This window comes from Chiloscyllium plagiosum, unplaced genomic scaffold, assembly GCF_037043375.1.
Source record: "Chiloscyllium plagiosum isolate Xiang-an unplaced genomic scaffold, Cpla_swu_hap1 HiC_scaffold_50, whole genome shotgun sequence".
Taxonomy (NCBI): domain Eukaryota; kingdom Metazoa; phylum Chordata; class Chondrichthyes; order Orectolobiformes; family Hemiscylliidae; genus Chiloscyllium; species Chiloscyllium plagiosum.
The window spans coordinates 50104450-50127589 of NW_028270188.1; the positions used below are offsets into that span (position 1 = coordinate 50104450).

The 23140-nt window shown below is 49.7% G+C and overlaps 1 protein-coding gene across 2 annotated transcripts in view; it reads right to left on the bottom strand.

Annotated features, from left to right (window-relative positions):
• Positions 1–23140, bottom strand: part of LOC122547983 (small conductance calcium-activated potassium channel protein 3-like) — a 153249-nt gene that overhangs the window by 119956 nt on the left and 10153 nt on the right. For both annotated transcript variants that reach the window (XM_087985050.1, XM_087985049.1), the window contains exon 2: positions 2162–2580. In XM_087985050.1, coding sequence (XP_087841176.1) covers positions 2162–2580 — 419 coding nt within the window. The remainder of the gene's footprint in view (positions 1–2161; positions 2581–23140) is intronic.

Genomic DNA, 23140 nt, shown 5'->3' on the forward strand with positions numbered 1-23140 from the left:
TGTTAGAATGGGGGACTCGCGCCCACCTGGTGTGTGTTAGAATGGGGGACTCGCTCCCACCTCGTGTGTGTTAGAATGGGGGACCCGCGCCCACCTGGTGTGTGTTAGAATGGGGGACTCGCTCCCACTTGGTGTGGTTTAGAATGGGGGACACGCTCCCACCTGGTGTGTGTTAGAATGGGGGACACGCTCCCACCTGGTGAGGGTTAGAATGGGGGACACACTCCCACCTGGTGTGGGTTAGAATGGGGGACTCGCCCCCACCTGGTGTGGGTTAGAATGGGGGACTCGCTCCCACCTGGGGTGGGTTAGAATGGGGGACTCGCTCCCACCTGGGGTTTGTAGAATGGGGGACACGCTCCCAGCTGGTATGGGTTAGAATGGGGGACACGGTCCTACCTGGTGTGGGTTAGAATGGGGGACACGCTCCCACCTGGTGTGGGTTAGAATGGGGGACACGCTCCCATCTGGTGTGGGTTAGAATGGGGGACTCGCTCCCACCTGGTGTGGGTAAGAATGGGGGACACGCTCCCACCTGGTGTGGGTTAGAATGGGGGACACGCTCCCACCTGGTGTGTGTTAGAATGGGGGACACGGTCCTACCTGGTGTGTGTTAGAATGGGGGACACCCTCCCACCTGGTGTGGGTTAGAATGGGGGACTCGCTCCCACCTGGTGTGGGTTAGAATGGGGTCCCGCTCCCACCTGGTGTGTGTTAGAATGGGGAACTCGCTCCCACCTGGTGTGGGTTAGAATGGGGGACTCGCTCCCACCTGGGGTGGGTTAGAATGGGGTCCCGCTCCCACCTGGTGTGTGTTAGAATGGGGTCCCGCTCCCACCTGGTGTGGGTTAGAATGGGGGTCTCGCTCCCACTTTGTGTTGGTTAGAATGGGGGACACGCACCCACCTGGTGTGTGTTAGAATGGGGGACACGCTCCCACCTGGTGTGTGTTAGAATGGGGGACACGCTCCCACCTGGTGTGGGTTAGAATGGGAAACACGCTCCCACCTGGTGTGTGTTAGAATGGGGGACACGCTCCCACCTGGTGTGGGTTAGAATGGGGGACACGCTCCCACCTGGTGTGGGTTAGAATGGGGGACACGCTCCCACCTGGTGTGGGTTAGAATGGGAAACACGCTCCCACCTGGTGTGGGTTAGAATGGGGTCCCGCTCCCACTTTGTGTGCGTTAGAATGGGCGACACGCTCCCACCTGGTGTGTGTTAGAATGGGGGACACGCTCCCACTTTGTGTGGGTTAGAATGGGGGACACACTCCCACCTGGTGTGGGTTAGAATGGGGGACACGCTCCCACCTGGTGTGTGTTAGAATGGGGGACACGCTCCCACTTTGTGTGGGTTAGAATGGGGGACTCGCTCCCACCTGGTGTGGGTTAGAATGGGGGACACACTCCCACCTGGTGTGGGTTAGAATGGGGGACTCGCTCCCACCTGGTGTGGGTTAGAATGGGGGACTCGCTCCCACCTGGTGAGGGTTAGAATGGGGGACTCGCTCCCACCTGGTGTGGGTTAGAATGGGGGACACGCTCCCACCTGGTGTGTGTTAGAATGGGGGACACGCTCCCACCTGGTGTTGGTTAGAATGGAGGACTCGCTCCCACCTGGTGTGGGTTAGAATGGGGGACACGCTCCCACCTGGTGTGGGTTAGAATGGGGAACTCGCTCCCACCTGGTGTGGGTTAGAATGGGGGACACGCTCCCACCTGGTGTGTGTTAGAATGGGGGACACGGTCCCACCTGGTGTGGGTTAGAATGGGGGACACACTCCCACCTGGTGTGTGTTAGAATGGGGGACACGCTCCCACCTGGTGTGTGTTAGAATGGGGGACACGGTCCCACCTGGTGTTGGTTACAATGGGGGACACGCTCCCACCTGGTGTGTGTTAGAATGGGGGACACGGTCCCACCTGGTGTGGGTTAGAATGGGGGACACACTCCCACCTGGTGTGTGTTAGAATGGGGGACACGCTCCCACTTTGTGTGGGTTAGAATGGGGGACACGCTCCCACATGGATTGGGGGATAATGGGGGCCCGTTCCCACAAGGTGTGGGAGTGAATGGAGCACTGACTGTCCCCTACCTCACCAAGTCCATGCGTAATCCTATGCCCGCAGCCAAACGCCCAACTGCCTGCCACCCTTACCTCTCACAGACACGGACTGTCCAGGCTGCAATAATCCACAATGAAATGCTGAAGACGAGGAGCACCGTGCCCGGGCAGATGGTCATGAGAGTTTTCATGACGAAGCGTGTGTTGAAATTGATTTTGTTCAGCGCCCCGATGCTGCGCGAGGAGGCGTCTGTGAAGAGCTTACTGTGAAGCAACATAACCCGGGCGATGAGGTAGAGCCGTAGAAACATTGGAATGGAGAGGATGATGTCCACATCAGCCCAGGTCTCGGACAGTGTGTAGGAGAATGCCAGGCGGGCTTTCCAATGGAATATGTAGCGCCCGGGTACCGGGTGAATGGCACACACCACCATCTCCAAGCTGATAAAGAAAATCCGCTCGTAGGTCATAGCGATCCTCCAATCATCAGCTCCATTATCTATCATGAAAAGCTGCAAGACAGAACAGGACAGAGGGTTCTGTAGAACATGGGAGAAAGATTTATCAAAGTTATGTTGTGCAAATCACTGGCCTTTTCCCAGCTGTGTTCTGGTCACTACACTTTATAAAGAATCTGAAGGCTTCGGAGAGGAGATTAAACCTGAGATGAGGGACTTTGGATGTGTGGAGAAGTTGGAATTGTTCTTAAGAAGCCTGCAGGGAGGTTCAAAACAGGTTTTCAATTATTACATTGGGTTCTGGTTGAGGAGACAGTGAGAAAATGTTTCAGTGAATAACCCAAGGACATAAATTCAAGATAATTCTCAAAAGAACTAGGAGGGGATCAGAATTTTTTTTTACAGTGAGTGATGATCTGGAACATAGTGTCTGAAAGGATGATGGAACAGGCTTAATGGTAACTTTCAAAAGGATATTGGATAAATAGGAACATAACAGGCCTTTCAGCCCTTTGAAACTATACTAGCCATTCTAGATCATAGCTGATAATCGACCTCAATGCCATATCCCCCATATGCTTTGCTGTCATTAACTAGCTAGAGATGTGGTCTGGCTCTGTTGGGCTGAGGGTCCTCTTTCTTTGCTGTAATGTTTCTCCAGATAAATGAGCAATGAGAAGAGCCAGAATATCTGCTCTGTTCAGGGGTCATCAGTCAGCTGCCAGTTTACTGCTTATTCCCTCCTGCCCTTTGCCCTGTTCAGAATCTCACAGTGAGAGATGAGGAGGATTGCTCAGCACGCTGACCAAACTCAAAGACAAGCCAAGGCCCCTGGGACTGACATCCTAATATCCTTACCCATCATCGGCAATATCCTTATGATCAGCTTCCTATAACCCAACCCCGTGTGAAAAGTTCCTCACCGGCAGGATTGAAAGGAGGTGGCATGAGGGGGGGACATCTTGCAGTGAAATGAGAATAGCAACGGGCATTTCTGCTAGGTACTCCGGTTTCCCCTTGAAATAATTTCACACGGGCTGGTATCCCGTCACCAAGTCTCCCTTTACTTACATGTGGAAAGTCCTTGACACTGATCCAGCTCCCTCAGAGCAAATAGGATGTCTGACATTCCTGTTGCTTTTTTACTGTACAAATCTTTATTCAATTTCCATCACCAGGAAGAAAGGAAACACCCGAGTGGCCAGTGACAAGCAGTGCCCTTCACATCAAAGGGCAATGCTGTGTGATCAAACAGTGAAGGGGAGGGCAGGGATTAAATCAAAATAAAGTTGGAGGGAGAGATAATACACTCAGCTCCCTGCAGTGCCCAGTTCTCCATGAACAGCTTAACGGCGTTGGTGGACACCGCGTGCTCCTTCTCCAGAGACACCCGGGCTCTAACGTAACCGCGGAAGAGGGGCAGGCGGTCGGACACTCGTATTTCTTCTTTTTCCTCTTTTATTTTTACTAGTCCAGCTCCCTCAAGAGCCAGCTCTCAGAGTGAACAGCACCTCTGACACTTATTTATCTAAACACTCCGGCTTTTTTTTTGTTTAGTTTTTTTTAAGCTCTCAGAGTGTCAGGATGTTGGACACTCCTGTTTTTTTAAAAAAATTTTTTATCTTAACCCCCACACTACTGCCTAATTGCGGTAGTGCTTATTTTTTCCCCAGCACCCATGATTTGTGTGTGCAGGTGTGAGACACAGTGAGAGACACAAAGTGCACGAATCTTTATTCAAATTTCCACCACCAGGAAGAAAGGAAACACCCGAGTGGCCAGTGACAAGCAGTGCCCTTCACATCAAAGGGCAGTGCTGTGTGATCAAACAGTGAAGGGGAGGGCAGGGACTAAATCAAAATAAAGTTGGAGGGAGAGATAATACACTCCACTCCCTGCGGCGGCCACCTCTCCCTGAACAACTCCAGGGTGTCGGTGGATACTGCGTGCTCCTTTTCCAGAGACACCCGGGCTCTAACGTAACCGCGGAAGAGGGGCAGGCAGTCAGCCCTAACGACCCCCTCCAGGACCCGCTGCCTCGACCTGTCTATGGCCAGTTTGGCCAGGCCCAGGAGCAGACCCACGAGGAGGTCTTCAGACCTGCCCTCCCTCCTCCGTACCGGGTGCCCGAAGATCAGGAGCGTGGGACTGAAGTGCAACCAAAAGCAGAGAAGGAGGTTTTTAAGAAAGTCAAAAAGGGAGTGCAAACGCCCACACCCAATATATACATGGTCCACGGACTCCACAGCGCCACAGAACAAGCAGTTGGGCTGGGAGTCCGTGAACCACCGCAATCTGCGGTTGCAGGGGACTGCTGCGTGCAGCACCCTCCACCCCAGATCCCCGAGAGAAAGGGGCAGGACTCCCGCGTAGAGAGCCCTCCACTGGGGATCCCCACTGCCCGGTGGCAAATGGGCACGCCAAGGCGTGTCCGGACGGTGGATGAGGGAGAAGAGGTGGACGGTGTGCAGCAGCAGTCTATATAAGGCCCTCCTTTTTTTACCCCCTGGAAGGGAACAAAATTAAAATTCCGGAGGCGGCTCAGGTTGTGGGGCACAGGCTCCCGCGGGAAGTATGGGACCTTGGGGCCAAAGTGAAATTCCGTCCGGGCTGGGGTGAGCGCGGACGGGATCCCACCGCACACCTGAGCGTCCTCCAACTGGTGCACTATGTCGGGTCCGAGCACCACCGTTTTAAGGCGTCGGATAGCAGTGGCCACGTTTTGGATGTCTACCGCTGCCCTGCTTCCTATGTCCTGCGGCAGCATCCAGAACACTCCTGTTTCTTTTTCTTTTTTTTTTCTTTTTCTTTTTCTCTTTGTTTTTTTATTAACCCCCACACTAACGCCTAACTGCGGTAGTGCTTATTTTACCCCAGCACCCATGGTATGTGTGCAGGTGTGAGACACAGTGAGAGACACAAAGTGCACTAATCTTTATTCAATTAACACTCCTGTTTCTATCTGTCAGCCAAGGTTCCCTGATTGGACCAGACTAATAGCCTCAATTAGGGAACTCATATTCCATAAGGTCCACCTGGTTGACCTTGTTACAATCACTAAATCTCCCACAGTCCAAAGACATGCTAAATTGCCCTTAGTGTCCAGGGAGGTGCAGGTTAGGGTGGATTGGCCGTGGGAAATTGTCCCATAGTGCCCAGGGATGTGCAGGTTAGGGTGGATTGGCCATGGGAAATTGTCCCGTAGTGCCCAGGGATGTGCAGGTTAGGGTGGATTGGCCATGGGGAATTGTTCCATAGTGCCCAGGGATGTGCAGGTTAGGGTGGGTTGGCCATGGGAAATTGTCCCATAGTGCCCAGGGATGTGCAGGTTAGGTGGATTGGCCGTGGGAAATTGCCCCATAGTGCCCAGGGATGTGCAGGTTAGGGTGGATCGGCCATGGGAAATTGTCCCATAGTGTCCAGGGATGTGCAGGCTAGGTGGGTTAGCTATGGGAAATGCAGGGTTATAGGGATAGGGTGGGAGGCTTGGTCTGGGTGGGATGCTCTTCGGAAGATTGGTGCAAACTCGATGGGCCGAATGTCATCTTTCCATACTATTGGGATTCCCGAACAGAAATGGTCAAAAAGGGAACCTCAGTTGTATTGTGCTGTTTATAAGACTGGAACATCCTGTTGGTGTTCTGCAGCCCATTTAGTATTTTCTGAAGTGTGGGCACTGTTGTTTTGCAGGAAGTGCACAGAGAGCTCACACAAACAGCAATGTGACTCAGACCAGATAGGAATACATACTCTCAATGTCAAAATGGCCATCCACACTGCTCCCCATGCAACACACTGCAAGTGGGTCATGATGTTGTTGCATTCACATTAGCAGACTGCACCCTTCATTAGAGAGGAAGGAAGAAATGGGCCGTGGGCAGGGGGAACACTCCCTTGCCAACTCTCCTCTGCCTGGGCATTGTGAGAGGGGGCAGCAAGCCAGGGACAGTGTCAGTGCTGGCCATGACTAGTCGTTTGTCTGTTGAAAACCCAGTCTGGGTTTTCTTGGCTACGATTAATCGCCAAAAACACATTACGCAGGCTAGAAAACAACTTTAAACAAAAGACGCACAGATGAGGTTCCTGACAGCTACCATTCTGTCACTTTGCTGAGAAATGACAGACCGGATCATCTGTTCTTTTAAACTGCTTTGAGGAATAAGCAGAGTAGAGCTCCCTTCTTTCTCGCCCACCTCATAGAGCAGACACGAGAGATAGCATATTGGGCTGCAGGTTTCTGTGCTGTATACCTATCATTCCAACAGACTGCACCTCTGACGGTACAGCATTCCTTCAAGTACCGCTACAGCATCGGGAACATCAGCTTTGAATTTGCTGACAAGTTTCTCAGAAGAGATTTAACCCCACAATCCTCTGTCAGTTCTAGCTCTGTTGGCTGGATGGCTGGTTTGTGATACTGAGTGACAACAGCAGAGTGGGTTCAGTTCTGACTGGGCTGAGGTTACGATGAAGAGATCTCCTTCTCAACCTCTCCCTTCACCTGAACTGTGCTGACCCTCAGCTTAAACCATCCCTGACCCCTCTCTCTTGCTCCCTAACGAAAGAGCAGTCCTGTGGTCTGGTAAGACTATGACAATTTTACCCTCACTTTGACAGAGTGAGTGTGCAGGAAGATTTAAATGCATCTAAGATCCCAGAATGGAGTGGACACAGTCCAAACTGAGAAAGGACAGGTGAGAGAAAGAGTAAGCCTATCTGGAAAGGGCTCAGTGTGGGTAGAGTCATTCTAGAACGACAGCCATTCAAGGTAGATCTTACATTTCCACTGGAAAGACTGCCTCAATCTTAGCGATCTCCTGGGAGTTTAATTTTTCAGTCATTTAACTTGACATTTAGTGACAGGTTTGATGCAAGGTTGTGGTGCCCTTCGGTAATCCAATGGTTGGTGCTGGGGCCTCGGTGCGCGATGCTCAGGGGACGTGAATTAACTTAAACATACTTCAAAGAAGATCACAGATAAAGCAGGATATTGAGAGCTGGGGGGGGGGGGTGGTGGTGGGGGGGTTGCTGGTGTTGCTGTTTAAAGCAGATAAGAGAGAAACTGCAGACTTCTCAGTTACTGTAAGGGAGAGGGAATGGGAGGCAGAGGAAAAGGAATAGGGAGAGGCAAAAGGTGAAGAAAGCAGGGAGAAAGACAGGCATTGGAGAAGAAGATGGGGGAGACAGAGAGAGAAGCAACTGACATAATGAGACAAAAAAGGGGAGAGAGAGCAAGTAACAGAAAGAGCGGATGAGAGAAGTAGAGAGAAACAAACAGGAAAAACAGAGTGAATGAGAGTGAAATGGTGAAGAAGGGGGAGCAATGGCGAGTGAGAAAGACAAGGGTGGAATATGGTAGGGGTCTGAGCGGTGGGGGTTTCAACAGGATTAGTGGTAGAATTGTAGAACAGCTCACTCCATCTTTCACATCTTTTCACAAGTGCTCGGGTGAGATTCTGGGCAGGCAACGGCCAATCAACAGTGACTGAAGTTCGTTAGACCCTTTGTTAATGACCCAATCACCTCATTCACATGCAGCTTTCTATCTTACTAGACAAGCTAGATATCAACATAGAAACCAGATTAAGAACTTGGCGAATTCAGATTGCTGCTTGCTCCAAAGGACATCAGGCATTAATATCTCAGGGCACACTCTGTGGGCACCCGCCCATCCACAGGCATTGGTAACCGACATGGCACAGTTCTGACCCACTTACAGGACGCTCCTCCATTTTAAAGTTACACTCAGCATCTATCACGGTAATGTTCCAGTGAAGACACAGTGTGCTCAGAGGACACACCTACTTCTCACAGACTGCACCTGGCTGTTTCTTTGTCTGTGTGCTCACTCGCATAGCGCTCATCACTCTGCACCTGCCTGGATGCTGACAGCACCCCTGCTTTGCCTTGCTATCCTCTTCACAGTTTGTCCCCTCATGATACCACTCTCATCACACTGCTGTTGTTTAACTCTGACACAGAGGACAGAAGCTTGCCATGGTCATCAGCAGGCATTTGTGGGGACCCTGATACAGTTATGATATCAGTCAAGGGCTTCTCTTTAGGAGCATGAAAATGGCTGACACAGTTGTTACTTTCAGTTCAGGGCACCATCTACAGTGGGTGTGCCAAGCAAGTGCTTCGGCAGGGGGTTAGTGGCATCGTGGGCTTGAGGTGGGTCACAGCAAGCATGGGAAGAATGGGTAGGAATCATGAGAGTGGTAAAGCAGGAGCCTTACTGAGAGGTGGCCGCAGCAGTAGGGATAGAGTTAGCATGGGACATCAGACAGAGAGGTCAGTGGCACTTACAGTGACAGACTGAATGCTTCCTAGACTTTCCCCTTATCTGGGGCGAGTGTCAGGAACCACGCAGGACATTGGCTAGGCCACTGTTGGAGTATTGCATGCAATTCTGGTCTCCTTCCTATCAGAAAGATGTTGTGAAACTTGAAAGGGTTCAGAAAAGATCTCCAAGGATGTTGCCAGGGTTGGAGGGTTTGAGCTATAGCGAGAGGCTGAACAGGCTGGGGCTGTTTTCCCTGCAGTATCGGAGGCTGAGGGGTGACCTTATAGAGGTTTATAAAATCATGAGGGGCATGGATAGGGTAAATGAACAAAGTCTTTTCCCTGGGGTCGGGGTGTCCAGAACTGGAGGGCATAGGTTTAGGGTCAGAGGGAAAAGATATAAAAGAGACCTAAGGGGCAACTTTTTCACACAGAGGGTGGTACGTGTATGGAATGAGCTGCCAAAGGAAGTGGTGGAGGCCCGTACAATTGCAACATTTAAAAGGCATCTGGATGGGTATATGAATAGGAAGGGTTTGGAGGGATATGGGCCGGGTGTTGGCAGGTGGGGCTAGATTGGGTTGGGATATCTGGTCAGCATGGACGGGTTGGACTGAAGGGTCTGTTTCCGTGCTATGACTGTATGAGGATAACTCCCGACAGTCAGTGCCTTATCTGGGTGCACAGTGCTTTTAAAGATGGCAAGGATGCAAGGAATACTTGTGAATTCCCCAATATGCACCGAGTGACAAATTGTCCTGGAATGGCACATGGTAAGACAGGGCTGGAATCAAGATGTGAGTGACACTGTGGGGGCTGTAGATAGCTCTTGAGGCAATTAATGGTAAGATCCAACAAGAAAGCCCGCTAGGCCTCACAGTGAAAAATCTTCCAAAAACAAAACATGACATAGTCAACATGACATAGTCAACATGACATAGTCAGACTGAGTCAAAAGTATGTAAGATTCAGCCCTTAGTGACTAATAGAGAGGTAGAAAGAGAAGGCAATGAGGCAGAAATGGACAGAGACAAAGAGAGAGAGATACAGACAGACAGAAATGGAGTAAGGCTTGAGATATATTCCAAGAGCGAGAGAGAGAAATAGAGAGAGGGACAGAAGCTCTGAGGGCCATTGGCTGAGAGAAATGGGAGAACAGAGAGGGAAGGCAGAGGAAGAGTGACATGTAAAGAGGGGACACAGTGAGAGACTGAGCATCAACAAAAATTCTTTGAATGTGGAACAGCAGTGTGCTGTTCCCGTTGCCTAGGAGACAACATCAAAGTCCAGTAATAGCTAATTAGCTTCCTGGTGGAGGCCATTGAGTGCCACATGTGCAGTGAAGGGTATCTTTGTCTGAACACCCATTCAACACTTATGAAATTGGACAATTTCCCCAGCAAGGGAATTCTATTTATGAAACTCAATCTAAAGTGTTTAAAACTGAAATGGTAGCAAGGTTTAGTTTTTAACACTGCTCCCTCCCACCTCCCCCCCCCACTTCCAGAATGGTTATCAGATGTGGGAACAGCACCAAAGTGCTGGGTATGGCTGCCATTTCCATCTTGGTCCAGAATCATTTGATGTTGTCGTGAATCAGTGGCAGCACAAATGGGTGTTTACACAATGATGTGTTGACCTCGATAAAAAACCAAGGCAGGCTGAGCCAAGACAAACCACTCCCCACACCCCCCCCCGCTCTCTTCAGAAGTGTAGCCATCACTGTAATGTAGGAAACATGGCAGGCAACTCATACATAGCACGCTCCCACATGCAGCAATCTGGCTGTGACCTTATTATTTTCATCTTAGACATTGCTTAAGAGTTAAAAGTTGGTTAGGCTACACAGAGGAACCTTCCCTGCTCTTTCAATGGGATCTTCCCTTTCCACACAAGAGGACAGCTGGGATCTCACTTTAACATCTAATCCCAGTGGTAGCACTGTAACACAGTGTTATCCTAGACTATATGTTCATGAATTCCAAAGTTGAACCACCTTCTGGTTCAAAGTTGAGATTGCTACTCAATGAGCCCCAGCTAACAGGGGCAGCACGGTGGCCCAGCGGTTAGCACTGCTGTCTCACAGCACCAGGGAACCAGCTCTGATTCCACCCTTGGGTGTCTGTGTGGAGTTGGCACATTCTCCCCATGTGTGCAAGGGTTTCCTCCGGGTGCTCTGGTTTCCTCCCACAATCCAAAGGTGTGCAGGTTAGGGTGGATTGGCCGTGGGTAATTGCCCTGTAGTGTCCAGGGAAGGTGCAGATGGGTTAGCCATGGGTAAAACTCCATGTGGGGTTATGGGAATGGAGTGAGTGTGAGTGGGATGCCACTTGCCAGCAAGAGAGATATATCTGGTGCCCCTCCCACAGTTACCAGCTCAGCTCGGATACATTCTGGGAGGTGCCTTCCACCAACTACCTGAGCCCCTTAGTCTCCCACCACTGGCAGCTCAACATATCCAACCCCACAGTATCCTGTCCTTACGGCTAATTGGAAAGCAAGTAAACTCTTCACAACCATACTAGGTGATGCTTGCCAATCTCAACCTTGCACCTGACCTATATCTCATATCCTTTAAGGCAAAGTTAAACAAAATGAATTTTGAGAAGCAGACATCTTCAACTTAATAGTCAAACAGTGCTGAAAAGGACTTGCTGCTGAAACTATTCATCTTGCACTCAGGGATTCAAACAGCACAGAATCAGACGCTTCAGTCCAACTGATCCATGGCAATCAGGTGTCCCAAACTAAACTAGTCCCATTTGCCTGCATTTGGCTTGGATCCCTCTAACTTTTCCTATTCACACACCCACCCAGATGCCTTTTAAATGCTGCAATTGTACCAGCATTACACTACCTTCTCATTCCATACGCACATTACCCTTTGCTTGAAAAAGTTGCCCCTTTAAATGTCTCACCTTAAACTTATTCCTCTAGTTTTAAACTCCCCTACCCTGGGAAAAAGACCTTGGCCATTCACTCAATCCATGCCCCTCACGATTTTATAAACCTCGTCCATAGAAACTCTCCTGTGGTATAAATTGTTGTGACCAGTTGTGAAGTTTGGCATTCTTGCATTTACCCTGATGACTGCAAGACGGAAAGCCTCAACAGCATCTCTCTTTTCAGCAAGGTTAAAACTCTGTACTACCAGTTGACAATTTATGACTCCTATAATACACCACCCACACGCCCCCTGAAACCCCAGCTTTCCAGTTTTGTTTGCTTGCAGCAGTGATATGGAGATTAAATTGGAATCCCCAGAGGATGCGGGTTTTTCTGCCCTGAGAACATGCACATTCAAGCAAGGTGGCTTTGCACTTTGAGTTGGAGCATTCTGCACACAGTCCTTGAAGCAGGAACAGGGTTTGATCTCTCCCGGCTTCAGCACAGCTAAAAACCCACAGAAACTGTGGCAGCAGCTGCGGTCTAGGAGGTAAGAGTTCTGGTTGTCATGGTTACCGAGTACTGGAAACCAATCGAGGCAGCAATTATTACCGTTGGGGAAAAAAAAAATCAGACTGAGCTCCACTCTATCCTTCTCCTAACTTATTGATTTCCAAGCTGAATTTATGACCGTTGCAAATGGGAGCAAAATGTTTCCCCTCCCTCCTTCCAACAGAGGAAACAGACTGAAATGGAAATGAGTCCACATGCCTCACTCCTGATTGCTAGTGGACACACAGACCAGAGAGGTTCCCACCTTCAACAAATGGCAGTCCTGAAACAGTGAGCTGTACTCTCGCCTCTGAGCCACAGAGCTGGGGGATCACACACCCCACTCCAGTTTGAGATGACCAATGTAATCCTGAGGGAGCACTATACTGGGGGAAGATCAGTGCTCATGGAGCATCACTCTCAGAAGGGCAGCACTGAGAGAAAACACCTCATTGTCAGACGGTCAGTACTGAGGGAGCGCTGCACTGTCAAAGGGTCAGCATAGAGCGAGCGCTGCACTGTCGGAGGGTCAGTGCCAAGGGAGTGGGCACTGTCGGAGGGTCAGCACTGAGGGAGGACTGCACTATCAGAGGTTCAGCGCTGAGGGAGTGGGCACTGTCCGAGGGTCAGCACTCAATGAGTGCCACCCTGTCAGATGGTCAGTACTGAGGGAGTGGTCAACTGTCAGAGGGTCAGTGCTGAGGGAGTGGGCACTGTCGGAGGGTCAGCACTGAGGGAGCGGGCACTCGGAGGGTCAGTGCCAAGGGAGTAGCCACTGTCAGAGGGTCAGCACTGAAGGAGCCCTGCACTGTCAGAGGGTCAGTGCTGAGGTAGCGCCACACTGTCAGAGAGTCATTGCTGAGGGAACGGCAATGCTGAGGTAGTGAGCATTGTTAGAGTGTCAGCACTGAGGGAGTGGGCACTGTCATAGGGTCAGTGCTGAGGGAGCGCTGCACTGTCGGAGGGTCAGTGCTGAGGGAGTGGGCACTGTCATAGGGTCAGTGCTGAGGGAGCGCTGCACTGTCGGAGGGTCAGGGCTAAGGGAGCACCGCACTGTCGGAGGGTCAGTGCTGATGGAGCGTCGCACTGTCGGAGGGTCAGTGCTGATGGAGCGTCGCACTGTCAGAGGGTCAGCGCTCAATGAGCGTCGCACTGTCAGAGGGTCAGCGCTCAATGAGTGCCACACTGTCAGACGGTCAATAATGAGGGAGTGCTGCACTGTTGGAGGGTCAGCACTGAGTGCCACACTGTCAGAGGGTCAGTGCTGAGGGAGCGCCACATTGTCAGAGGGTCAGTGCTGAGGGAGCGCCGCACTGTCAGAGTGTCAGCACTGAGGGAGCGCTGCACTGTCGGAAGGTCAGCACTGAGCGAGTGCTGCACTGTTGGAGGGTCAGTGCTGAGGAGTGCCGCACTGTCAGACAGTCAGTACTGATGGAGCATCGCACTGTCAGACGGTCAGCGCTCAATGAGTGCCACACTGTCAGACGGTCAATACTGAGAGAGTGGTCAACTGTCAGAGGGTCAGCGCTGAGGGAGTGCTGCACTGTCGGAGGGTCAGCGCTGAGGGAGCTCTGCACTGTCGGAGGGTCAGCGCTGAGGGAGCTCTGCACTGTCGGAGGGTCAGCGCTGAGGGAGCTCTGCACTGTTGGAGGGTCAGCAATGAGTGAGTGCTGCACTGTCAGAGGGTCAGTGCTGAGGAAGCGCCACACTGTCAGAGGGTCAGTGCTGAGGGAGTGCTGCACTGTCGGAGGGTCAGCGCCGAGGGAGCTCTGCACTGTTGGAGGGTCAGTGCTGAGGGAGTGCTGCACTGTCGGAGGGTCAGCGCCGAGGGAGCTCTGCACTGTTGGAGGGTCAGTGCTGAGGGAGTGCCACACTGTCGGAGGCTCAGCAATCAGGAAGCGCCACACTGTCAGAGGGTCAGTGCTTAGGGAGCGCTGCATTGTCGGAGGGTCAGTGCCGAGGGAGCTCTGCACTGTTGGAGGGTCAGTGCTGAGGGAGTGCTGCACTGTCGGAGGGTCAGTGCCGAGGGAGCTCTGCACTGTTGGAGGGTCAGCAATGAGTGAGTGCCACACTGTCGGAGGCTCAGCAATGAGGAAGCGCCACACTGTCAGAGGGTCAGTGCTGAGGGAGCGCTGCATTGTCGGAGGGTCAGTGCTGAGGGAGCGCCGCACTGTCAGAGAGTCAGCGCTGATGGAGCACCAATGCTGAGTTAGTGGGCATTGTTAGAGTGTCAGCACGGAGGGACTACTATACCATTGGGGCTGCCAATGTGAGGCTTTCCATTAACTCCTTGTCTGCCCTTTCAACTTGGAGGCTGGAAGAACATAGCAAGCCAGGCAGCATCAGGAGGTGGAGAAGTCAACGTTTTGAGTGTAACCCTTCAACAGAGATTCCATGACACTATTTTGAAGAACTGCAGAGACAATATTTACCATTTAACTGAAAAGCATCACTAAAAACACACCAACAGGTCAATGCCATTTGTGGGAGATTGTTGTTCACAGATTGGCCCCTGAATTTCCTCCATTACTACATTGCCTGCACTCCAAAAGGTGTACAGTACTTTGATCCTGAGGTCATGGCAGATACTATTTCTCATTGATCTCATTTGTAGTTGGAATCAGCACATGCTAAGCAAAACATACATACATTGGACACAAGAGATGTCAGAGGCTGGACATTTGTATTTTCCCAAAGTTTGTCCACCATCTACAAAAGCTGGCTGGGTGGGTGCAGCTCCAATACTGTTGGAGTAGCTCAATATTATTCAGGACACAGCAGCCTGTTAGATCATCATTTCATCCACTACCTTAATCATCCACTCCCAAAGCGGCTGTGCATGCCATCTACAAGATAACTTTGGAATTCCCTCCCTCGAAAGGCAGTAGGAGCAGCGTCATTGAATCTATCCAAGCAGAAGTAGGTAGATTCTTGCCAAGTATGGGGTTGAAAGGTCATGGGTGGAAGGGTGAGTTGGTACGCAGGTATATGCAGTGAGCAAATCAGCCATGATCTTACTGAAGAGCAGAACAGGCTCAAAAGGCTGAACAATATACTCCTGTCCCTCATTTTGTCTGCTGTTATGTATAAACTTCAGCAACTCACCAATTCTCCTCCAACAGTATTTTCCAAATCTGCAGCCTCCACCACCATGGAGAGTCAAGGCAGCAGGCACCTGGCAACACCAACCCCCTGCAAGGTCCCTCTCCAAACCCCACGCACTGTCCAGACTGGGAACCAAACAGCCAATCCTTCAGTGTCACTGAGTCAAAATCCTGCAACTCCTTCCCTTTCAACGTGACGTGGACTTCATAAAGGCAGCTCACCACCACCCTCTCCAGGGCAGCAACTGGCAAGATCGTTCAGAGTGAAGATGGTGAGCAGCTCCAAAGGGAACTTGCGGACAATGGTGCTCCCACGTTCCATTGTCCTTCTGGGCAGTAGAAGCCACAGATTTGGAAGGTGCTGTCTGAGGAAATTTGGTCAGTTGTTGCTGTTCAATAAATGCTCATGATGCCCATGTACTGAGAGTGAATGGGGTAAAGGTGAAGCACTGAGCTCTCTTTGTATATTGCTTTCTGTAACAAGTCTTACTGCTTGCAAAACCAGTGATCCCCATAACTCCGATCAATCACCACAATAAAAGGACTGGAGCTCACACAAGCCTTTCAGCAAAACAGCCATGGACAAACAAAAAAGTCAATAAAAAGCAAATAAGAACAAAAATCACCACTCCTGGCAGCAAGTGGAAACAGAACAGTCAATTTCAGCATTGTAGCATTAAACCCAATTACTAAACTATTCAGGGTAAGGGTCGCTCCCCGTGAAACTGTACAGACAGTGTTTATTCAGCAGGGTAAGGGTCACTCCCTGTGTAACTGCATAGAGTCAGTGTTTATTCAGCAGGGTAAGGGTCACTCCCTGTGTAACTGCATAGAGTCAGTGTTTATTCAGCAGGGTAAGGGTCACTCACTGTGTAACTGTACAGAGTCAGTGTTTATACAGCAGGGTAAGGGTCACTCACTGTGTAACCGTACGGAGTCAGTGTTTATTCAGCAGGGTAAGGGTCACTCACTGTGTAACTGTACAGAGTCAGTGTTTATTCAGCAGGGTAAGGGTCACTCCCTGTGTAACTGCATAGAGTCAGTGTTTATTCAGCAGGGTAAGGGTCACTCCCTGTGTAACTGCATAGAGTCAGTGTTTATTCAGCAGGGTAAGGGTCACTCACTGTGTAACCGTACAGAGTCAGTGTTTATTTAGCAGGGTAAGGGTCACTCACTGTGTAACTGCATAGAGTCAGTGTTTATTCAGCAGGGTAAGGGTCACTCACTGTGTAACTGTACAGAGTCAGTGTTTATTTAGCAGGGTAAGGGTCACTCACTGTGTAACCTGTACAGAGTCAGTGATTATTCAGCAGGGTAAGGGTCACTCACTGTGTAACCATGCAGAGTCAGTGTCTATTCAGCAGGGTAAGGGTCACTCACTGTGTAACCGTACGGAGTCAGTGTTTATTTAGCAGGGTAAGGGTCACTCACTGTGTAACCGTACAGAGTCAGGGTTTATTCAGCAGGGTTAGGGTCACTCACTGTGTAACCGTACAGAGTCAGTGTTTATACAGCAGGGTAAGGGTCAATCACTGTGTAACTGTACAGAGTCAGTGTTTATTCAGCAGGGTAAGGGTCACTCACTGTGTAACCGTACAGAGTCAGTGTTTCTCCAGCAGGGTAAGGGTCACTCACTGTGTAACCGTACAGAGTCAGTGTTTATTCAGCAGGGTAAGGGTCACTCACTGTGTAACCGTACAGAGTCAGGGTTTATTCAGCAGGGTAAGGGTCACTCACTGTGTAACCGTACAGAGTCAGTGTCTATTCAGCAGGGTAAGGGTCACTCACTGTGTAACCGTACGGAGTCAGTGTTTATTTAGTAGGGTAAGGGTCACTCACTGTGTAACCGTACAGAGTCAGTGTCTATTCAGCAGGGTAAGGGTCACTCACTGTGTAACCGTACAGAGTTAGGGTTTATTCAGCAGGGTAAGGGTCACTCACTGTGTAACCGTACAGAGTCAGGGTTTATTCAGCAGGGTAAGGGTCACTCACTGTGTAACCGTACGGAGTCAGTGTCAATTCAGCAGGGTAAGGGTCACTCACTGTGTAACCGTACAGAGTCAGTGTTTATTCAGCAGGGTAAGGGTCACTCACTGTGTAACTGTACAGAGTCAGTGTTTATTCAGCAGGGTAAGGGTCACTCACTGTGTAACCGTACAGAGTCAGTGTTTATTCAGCAGGGTAAGGGTCACTCACTGTGTAACCGTACAGAGTCAGGGTTTATTCAGCAGGGTAAGGGTCACTCACTGTGTAACTGTACAGAGTCAGTGTTTATTCAGCAGGGTAAGGGTCACTCACTGTGTAACCGTACAGAGTCAGGGTTTATTCAGCAGGGTAAGGGTCAATCACTGTATAACTGTACAGAGTCAGTGTTTATACAGCAGGGTAAGGGTCAATCACTGTGTAACCGTACGGAGTCAGTGTTTATACAGCAGGGTAAGGGTCTCTCACTGTGTAACCGTACGGAGTCAGTGTTTATTCAGCAGGGTAAGGGTCACTCGCTGTGTAACCCTACGGAGTCAGTGTTTATTCAGCAGGGTAAGGGTCACTCACTGTGTAACTGTACAGAGTCAGTGTTTATTCAGCAGGGTAAGGGTCACTCACTGTGTAACCGTACAGAGTCAGTGTTTATTCAGCAGGGTAAGGGTCACTCGCTGTGTAACCCTACGGAGTCAGTGTTTATTCAGCAGGGTAAGGGTCACTCACTGTGTAACCGTACAGAGTCAGTGTTTATTCAGCAGGGTAAGGGTCATTCACTGTGTAACCGTACAGAGTCAGTGTCTATTCAGCAGGGTAAGGGTCACTCACTGTGTAACCGTACGGAGTCAGTGTCAATTCAGCAGGGTAAGGGTCACTCACTGTGTAACCGTACAGAGTCAGGGTTTATTCAGCAGGGTAAGGGTCACTCACTGTGTAACTGTACAGAGTCAGTGTTTATTCAGCAGGGTAAGGGTCACTCACTGTGTAACCGTACAGAGTCAGTGTTTATTCAGCAGGGTAAGGGTCACTCGCTGTGTAACCCTACGGAGTCAGTGTTTATTCAGCAGGGTAAGGGTCACTCACTGTGTAACCGTACAGAGTCAGGGTTTATTCAGCAGGGTAAGGGTCATTCACTGTGTAACCGTACAGAGTCAGTGTCTATTCAGCAGGGTAAGGGTCACTCACTGTGTAACCGTACGGAGTCAGTGTCAATTCAGCAGGGTAAGGGTCACTCACTGTGTAACCGTACAGAGTCAGGGTTTATTCAGCAGGGTAAGGGTCACTCACTGTGTAACTGTACAGAGTCAGTGTTTATTCAGCAGGGTAAGGGTCACTCACTGTGTAACCGTACAGAGTCAGTGTTTATTCAGCAGGGTAAGGGTCACTCGCTGTGTAACCCTACGGAGTCAGTGTTTATTCAGCAGGGTAAGGGTCACTCACTGTGTAACCGTACAGAGTCAGGGTTTATTCAGCAGGGTAAGGGTCATTCACTGTGTAACCGTACAGAGTCAGTGTCTATTCAGCAGGGTAAGGGTCACTCACTGTGTAACCGTACGGAGTCAGTGTCAATTCAGCAGGGTAAGGGTCACTCACTGTGTAACCGTACGGAGTCAGTGTCTATTCAGCAGGGTAAGGGTCACTCACTGTGTAACCGTACAGAGTCAGGGTTTATTCAGCAGGGTAAGGGTCATTCACTGTGTAACCGTACAGAGTCAGTGTCTATTCAGCAGGGTAAGGGTCACTCACTGTGTAACCGTACGGAGTCAGTGTCAATTCAGCAGGGTAAGGGTCACTCACTGTGTAACCGTACGGAGTCAGTGTCAATTCAGCAGGGTAAGGGTCACTCACTGTGTAACCGTACAGAGTCAGGGTTTATTCAGCAGGGTAAGGGTCATTCACTGTGTAACCGTACAGAGTCAGTGTCTATTCAGCAGGGTAAGGGTCACTCACTGTGTAACCGTACGGAGTCAGTGTCAATTCAGCAGGGTAAGGGTCACTCACTGTGTAACCGTACAGAGTCAGGGTTTATTCAGCAGGGTAAGGGTCACTCACTGTGTAACCGTACAGAGTCAGTGTCTATTCAGCAGGGTAAGGGTCACTCACTGTGTAACCGTACGGAGTCAGTGTCAATTCAGCAGGGTAAGGGTCACTCACTGTGTAACCGTACAGAGTCAGTGTTTATTCAGCAGGGTAAGGGTCACTCACTGTGTAACCGTACAGAGTCAGTGTCTATTCAGCAGGGTAAGGGTCACTCACTGTGTAACCGTACAGAGTCAGTGTCTATTCAGCAGGGTAAGGGTCACTCACTGTGTAACCGTACAGAGTCAGTGTTTATTCAGCAGGGTAAGGGTCACTCACTGTGTAACCGTACAGAGTCAGTGTTTATTCAGCAGGGTAAGGGTCACTCACTGTGTAACTGTACAGAGTCAGTGTTTATTCAGCAGGGTAAGGGTCACTCACTGTGTAACCGTACAGAGTCAGTGTTTATACAGCAGGGTAAGGGTCACTCACTGTGTAACCGTACAGAGTCAGTGATTATTCAGCAGGGTAAGGGTCACTCACTGTGTAACCGTACAGAGTCAGTGTTTATTCAGCAGGGTAAGGGTCACTCACTGTGTAACCGTACGGAGTCAGTGTCTATTCAGCAGGGTAAGAGTCTCTCACTGGGTAACTGTACAGAGGCAATGTTTATTCAGCAGGGTAAGGGTCACTCACTGTGTAACTGTACAGAGTCAGTGTTTATTCAGCAGGGTAAGGGTCACTCACTGTGTAACCGTACAGAGTCAGTGATTATTCAGCAGGGTAAGGGTCACTCACTGTGTAACCGTACAGAGGCAATGTTTATTCAGCAGGGTAAGGGTCACTCACTGTGTAACCGTACAGAGTCAGGGTTTATTCAGCAGGGTAAGGGTCACTCACTGTGTAACCGTACAGAGTCAGGGTTTATTCAGCAGGGTAAGGGTCTCTCACTGGGTAACTGTACAGAGTCAGGGTTTATTCAGCGGGGTAAGGGTCAATCACTGTATAACTGTACAGAGTCAGTGTTTATACAGCAGGGTAAGGGTCACTCACTGTGTAACCGTACAGAGTCAGTGTCTATTCAGCAGGGTAAGGGTCTCTCACTGTGTAACCGTACAGAGTCAGTGTTTATTCAGCAGGGTAAGGGTCACTCACTGTGTAACCGTACAGAGTCAGGGTTTATTCAGCAGGGTAAGAGTCTCTCACTGGGTAACTGTACAGAGGCAATGTTTATTCAGGGTGAGGGTAGTGAGATCCCTCAGTTTGAGGTCAGTCCTGAACTGATCTCAATGTTTTTTTGCAGCATTGTTGAAGGACTACAGGATAAGTGTAGATCAAGTGGGTCAAACTAGACAGGTCTTTGGAATGGTTAGCAAAGCCCTAATAGGCCGTGCGGCCTCCATATCACGCGGTATGCCTCTTTGATTCTATAAACACATTCGGAGACTTGGGGGAAAAAGGCATGGAATCAAATCAATGCATTTACAGTGGAAAGAGGTTAATTTCAGTGCAGCAACATAAAGAGCAGAATCCCATTGAGAGCAAGTGATTATTGAGGTTGGAGAAGGTGGGAAAGGTTCTGAAGAAAGATTGATTGTCCTTCACAACACTGAGACATCATTGAAGTGTTTTACCAAGAACTAAATATTTATTAAGTGGAGCTACCATTGCAATGTACAGCACACTCCCACGTACAGCAATGCGATAATGCCCAGATCATCTTTAGTTTTTAGCAATGCTGGTTTGCAAGATAAATAATGATTCCAGAATGCCAGTGTGAATCCATCAGAGCGCTTCAAATAGTAGCTGTGGGATCTTCTCTGTCAATATGGGAAGGCAAGTGGAGCTTCAGTTTAAAATCTCATTCGAAAGGCAAATTTCTGGCAGTGCATCGGTACTGCACTAGAGTTCGCCTCAATTATCAGGTTCCTCTGGTAGAAATAAATTCCTCAATCTTCTGACTCTGAGGCAAAAGACAGAGCGACCAAATTGATTCATGGCTGACTGATCACAAAATTGTGGCTCGGTGACACCAAGATTGGATCTCCTAAAGGGGCAGATTGTTGGGGGTTGGAGGATAAAGAATGGATGATTCCATATCTGAGACAGAAGCACACTAGTGAACATTGCAGGATGCTATGTGTAACTGCCACTCTCCCATCCCACTGTGTATCTCTGTCCGGACAGGAAAGAACTGAATCAACAGGAATGTGACAATCTGATCCTGATATCCCAGGTGTTTCCTGACAACAGAGGCAGGAAAGATCGGGAGTGGAGTTCTCACTGCATAACTCTGACATGGAAATCTAGCGCAGCAGTAAGATCTCTTTGGGGATGTGAGCAGATCCATTTGGAAAGGGAGGATCAGGATCAGGCACACCCTGCCCATACCCCACTAGTCCCTTAGCCAGACATAGGCACTTAATCAGACTCCTTGGGAGGGCTTTACGGGGACGATGTATGGGCAGCTTTGCCTTGTATCTAACTCCTTGCTCTCCCAGTCTTGTGAGAGTTTGATGGGAACAGTGTCGAGGCAATTTTATGTTCAGTCTAAAAGAGTAGAGGAGGATCTATTTTATATCTGACCCCACACTGTCCCAATCCCCAGAGTGTTTGATGGGGGACAGTGTACAGGGAGCTTTATTCTGCATCTGACCCCATGCTGTCCCAATCTCGAGAGTGTTTGATGGGGGACAGTGTACAGGGAGCTTTATTCTGCATCTGACCCCATGCTGTCCCTGTCCTGGGAATGTTTGATGGGGGGGATAGTGTAGAAGGAGCTTTACTCTGTATCTAACCCCGTGCTGTCTCTGTCTTGGGAGTGTTTGATGGGGGGGAGGGGACAGTGTAGAGGGAGCTTTACTCTGTATCTAACCCTGTGCTGTCCCTGTCCTGGGAGGGTTTGATGGAAGAGCGAAAATGGAAAGAGTTAGAAAGAGACTGAGAAATGGAAATAGAGATCGTCAAACTGAGACAGAACAATCACGAGAGGGACTGACAGTGGGAACTGGTGATGTCGTGAGGGAGAGAAGCTGACCCAAGTCTGATAACGTGGGGTTGCTAGAATAAAGCGTGACAGATGGTTTAAGAAAACAATGCTCAACCTTGAACATTTCAGTTTAAAGTCTACTCTTGATAGAGGAAAAATCAACAATGAAACCTTTCCAAAGAACTGAATTCCTATTATGTGGAATAATCTTCAGTCCTCTCCCTGAGCCCTCAAGGGCACTGAATTCTTTCCCAAAGATAGGTGAACAAAACTGCACCTAAATGGTGATGAATTGAAGTTCAGTTATTATTCCATTAATAAAATATTTTCACTTACAGGAACAGCAGAGAAAAATTAAATATTAAAATGTTCTTCTCACAGATTGACTGTGTGCATTGATATTATTGAAGAATATCCCCCCTTGGGGACTTTTAAGATTCGTTTACTTGGGAGAGAAGTTGGTCTGGTTTATGGACGTAATAAACCCAATACTGTGCAGCCACTTCCCTCTCCTTAAACCCCAGGACAGGGACAGCACGGGGTTAGATACAGAGTAAAGCTCCCTCTACACTGTCCCCCATCAAACACACCCAGGGACAGGGACAGCACGGGGTTAGATACAGAGTAAAGCTCCCTCTACACTGTCCCCCCATCAAACACTCCCAGGGACAGGGACAGCACGGGGTTAGATACAGAGTAAAGCTCTCTCCACACTGTCCCCCCATCACACACTCCCCAGGGACAGGGACAGCACGGGGTTAGATACAGAGTAAAGCTCTCTCTACACTGTCCCCCCATC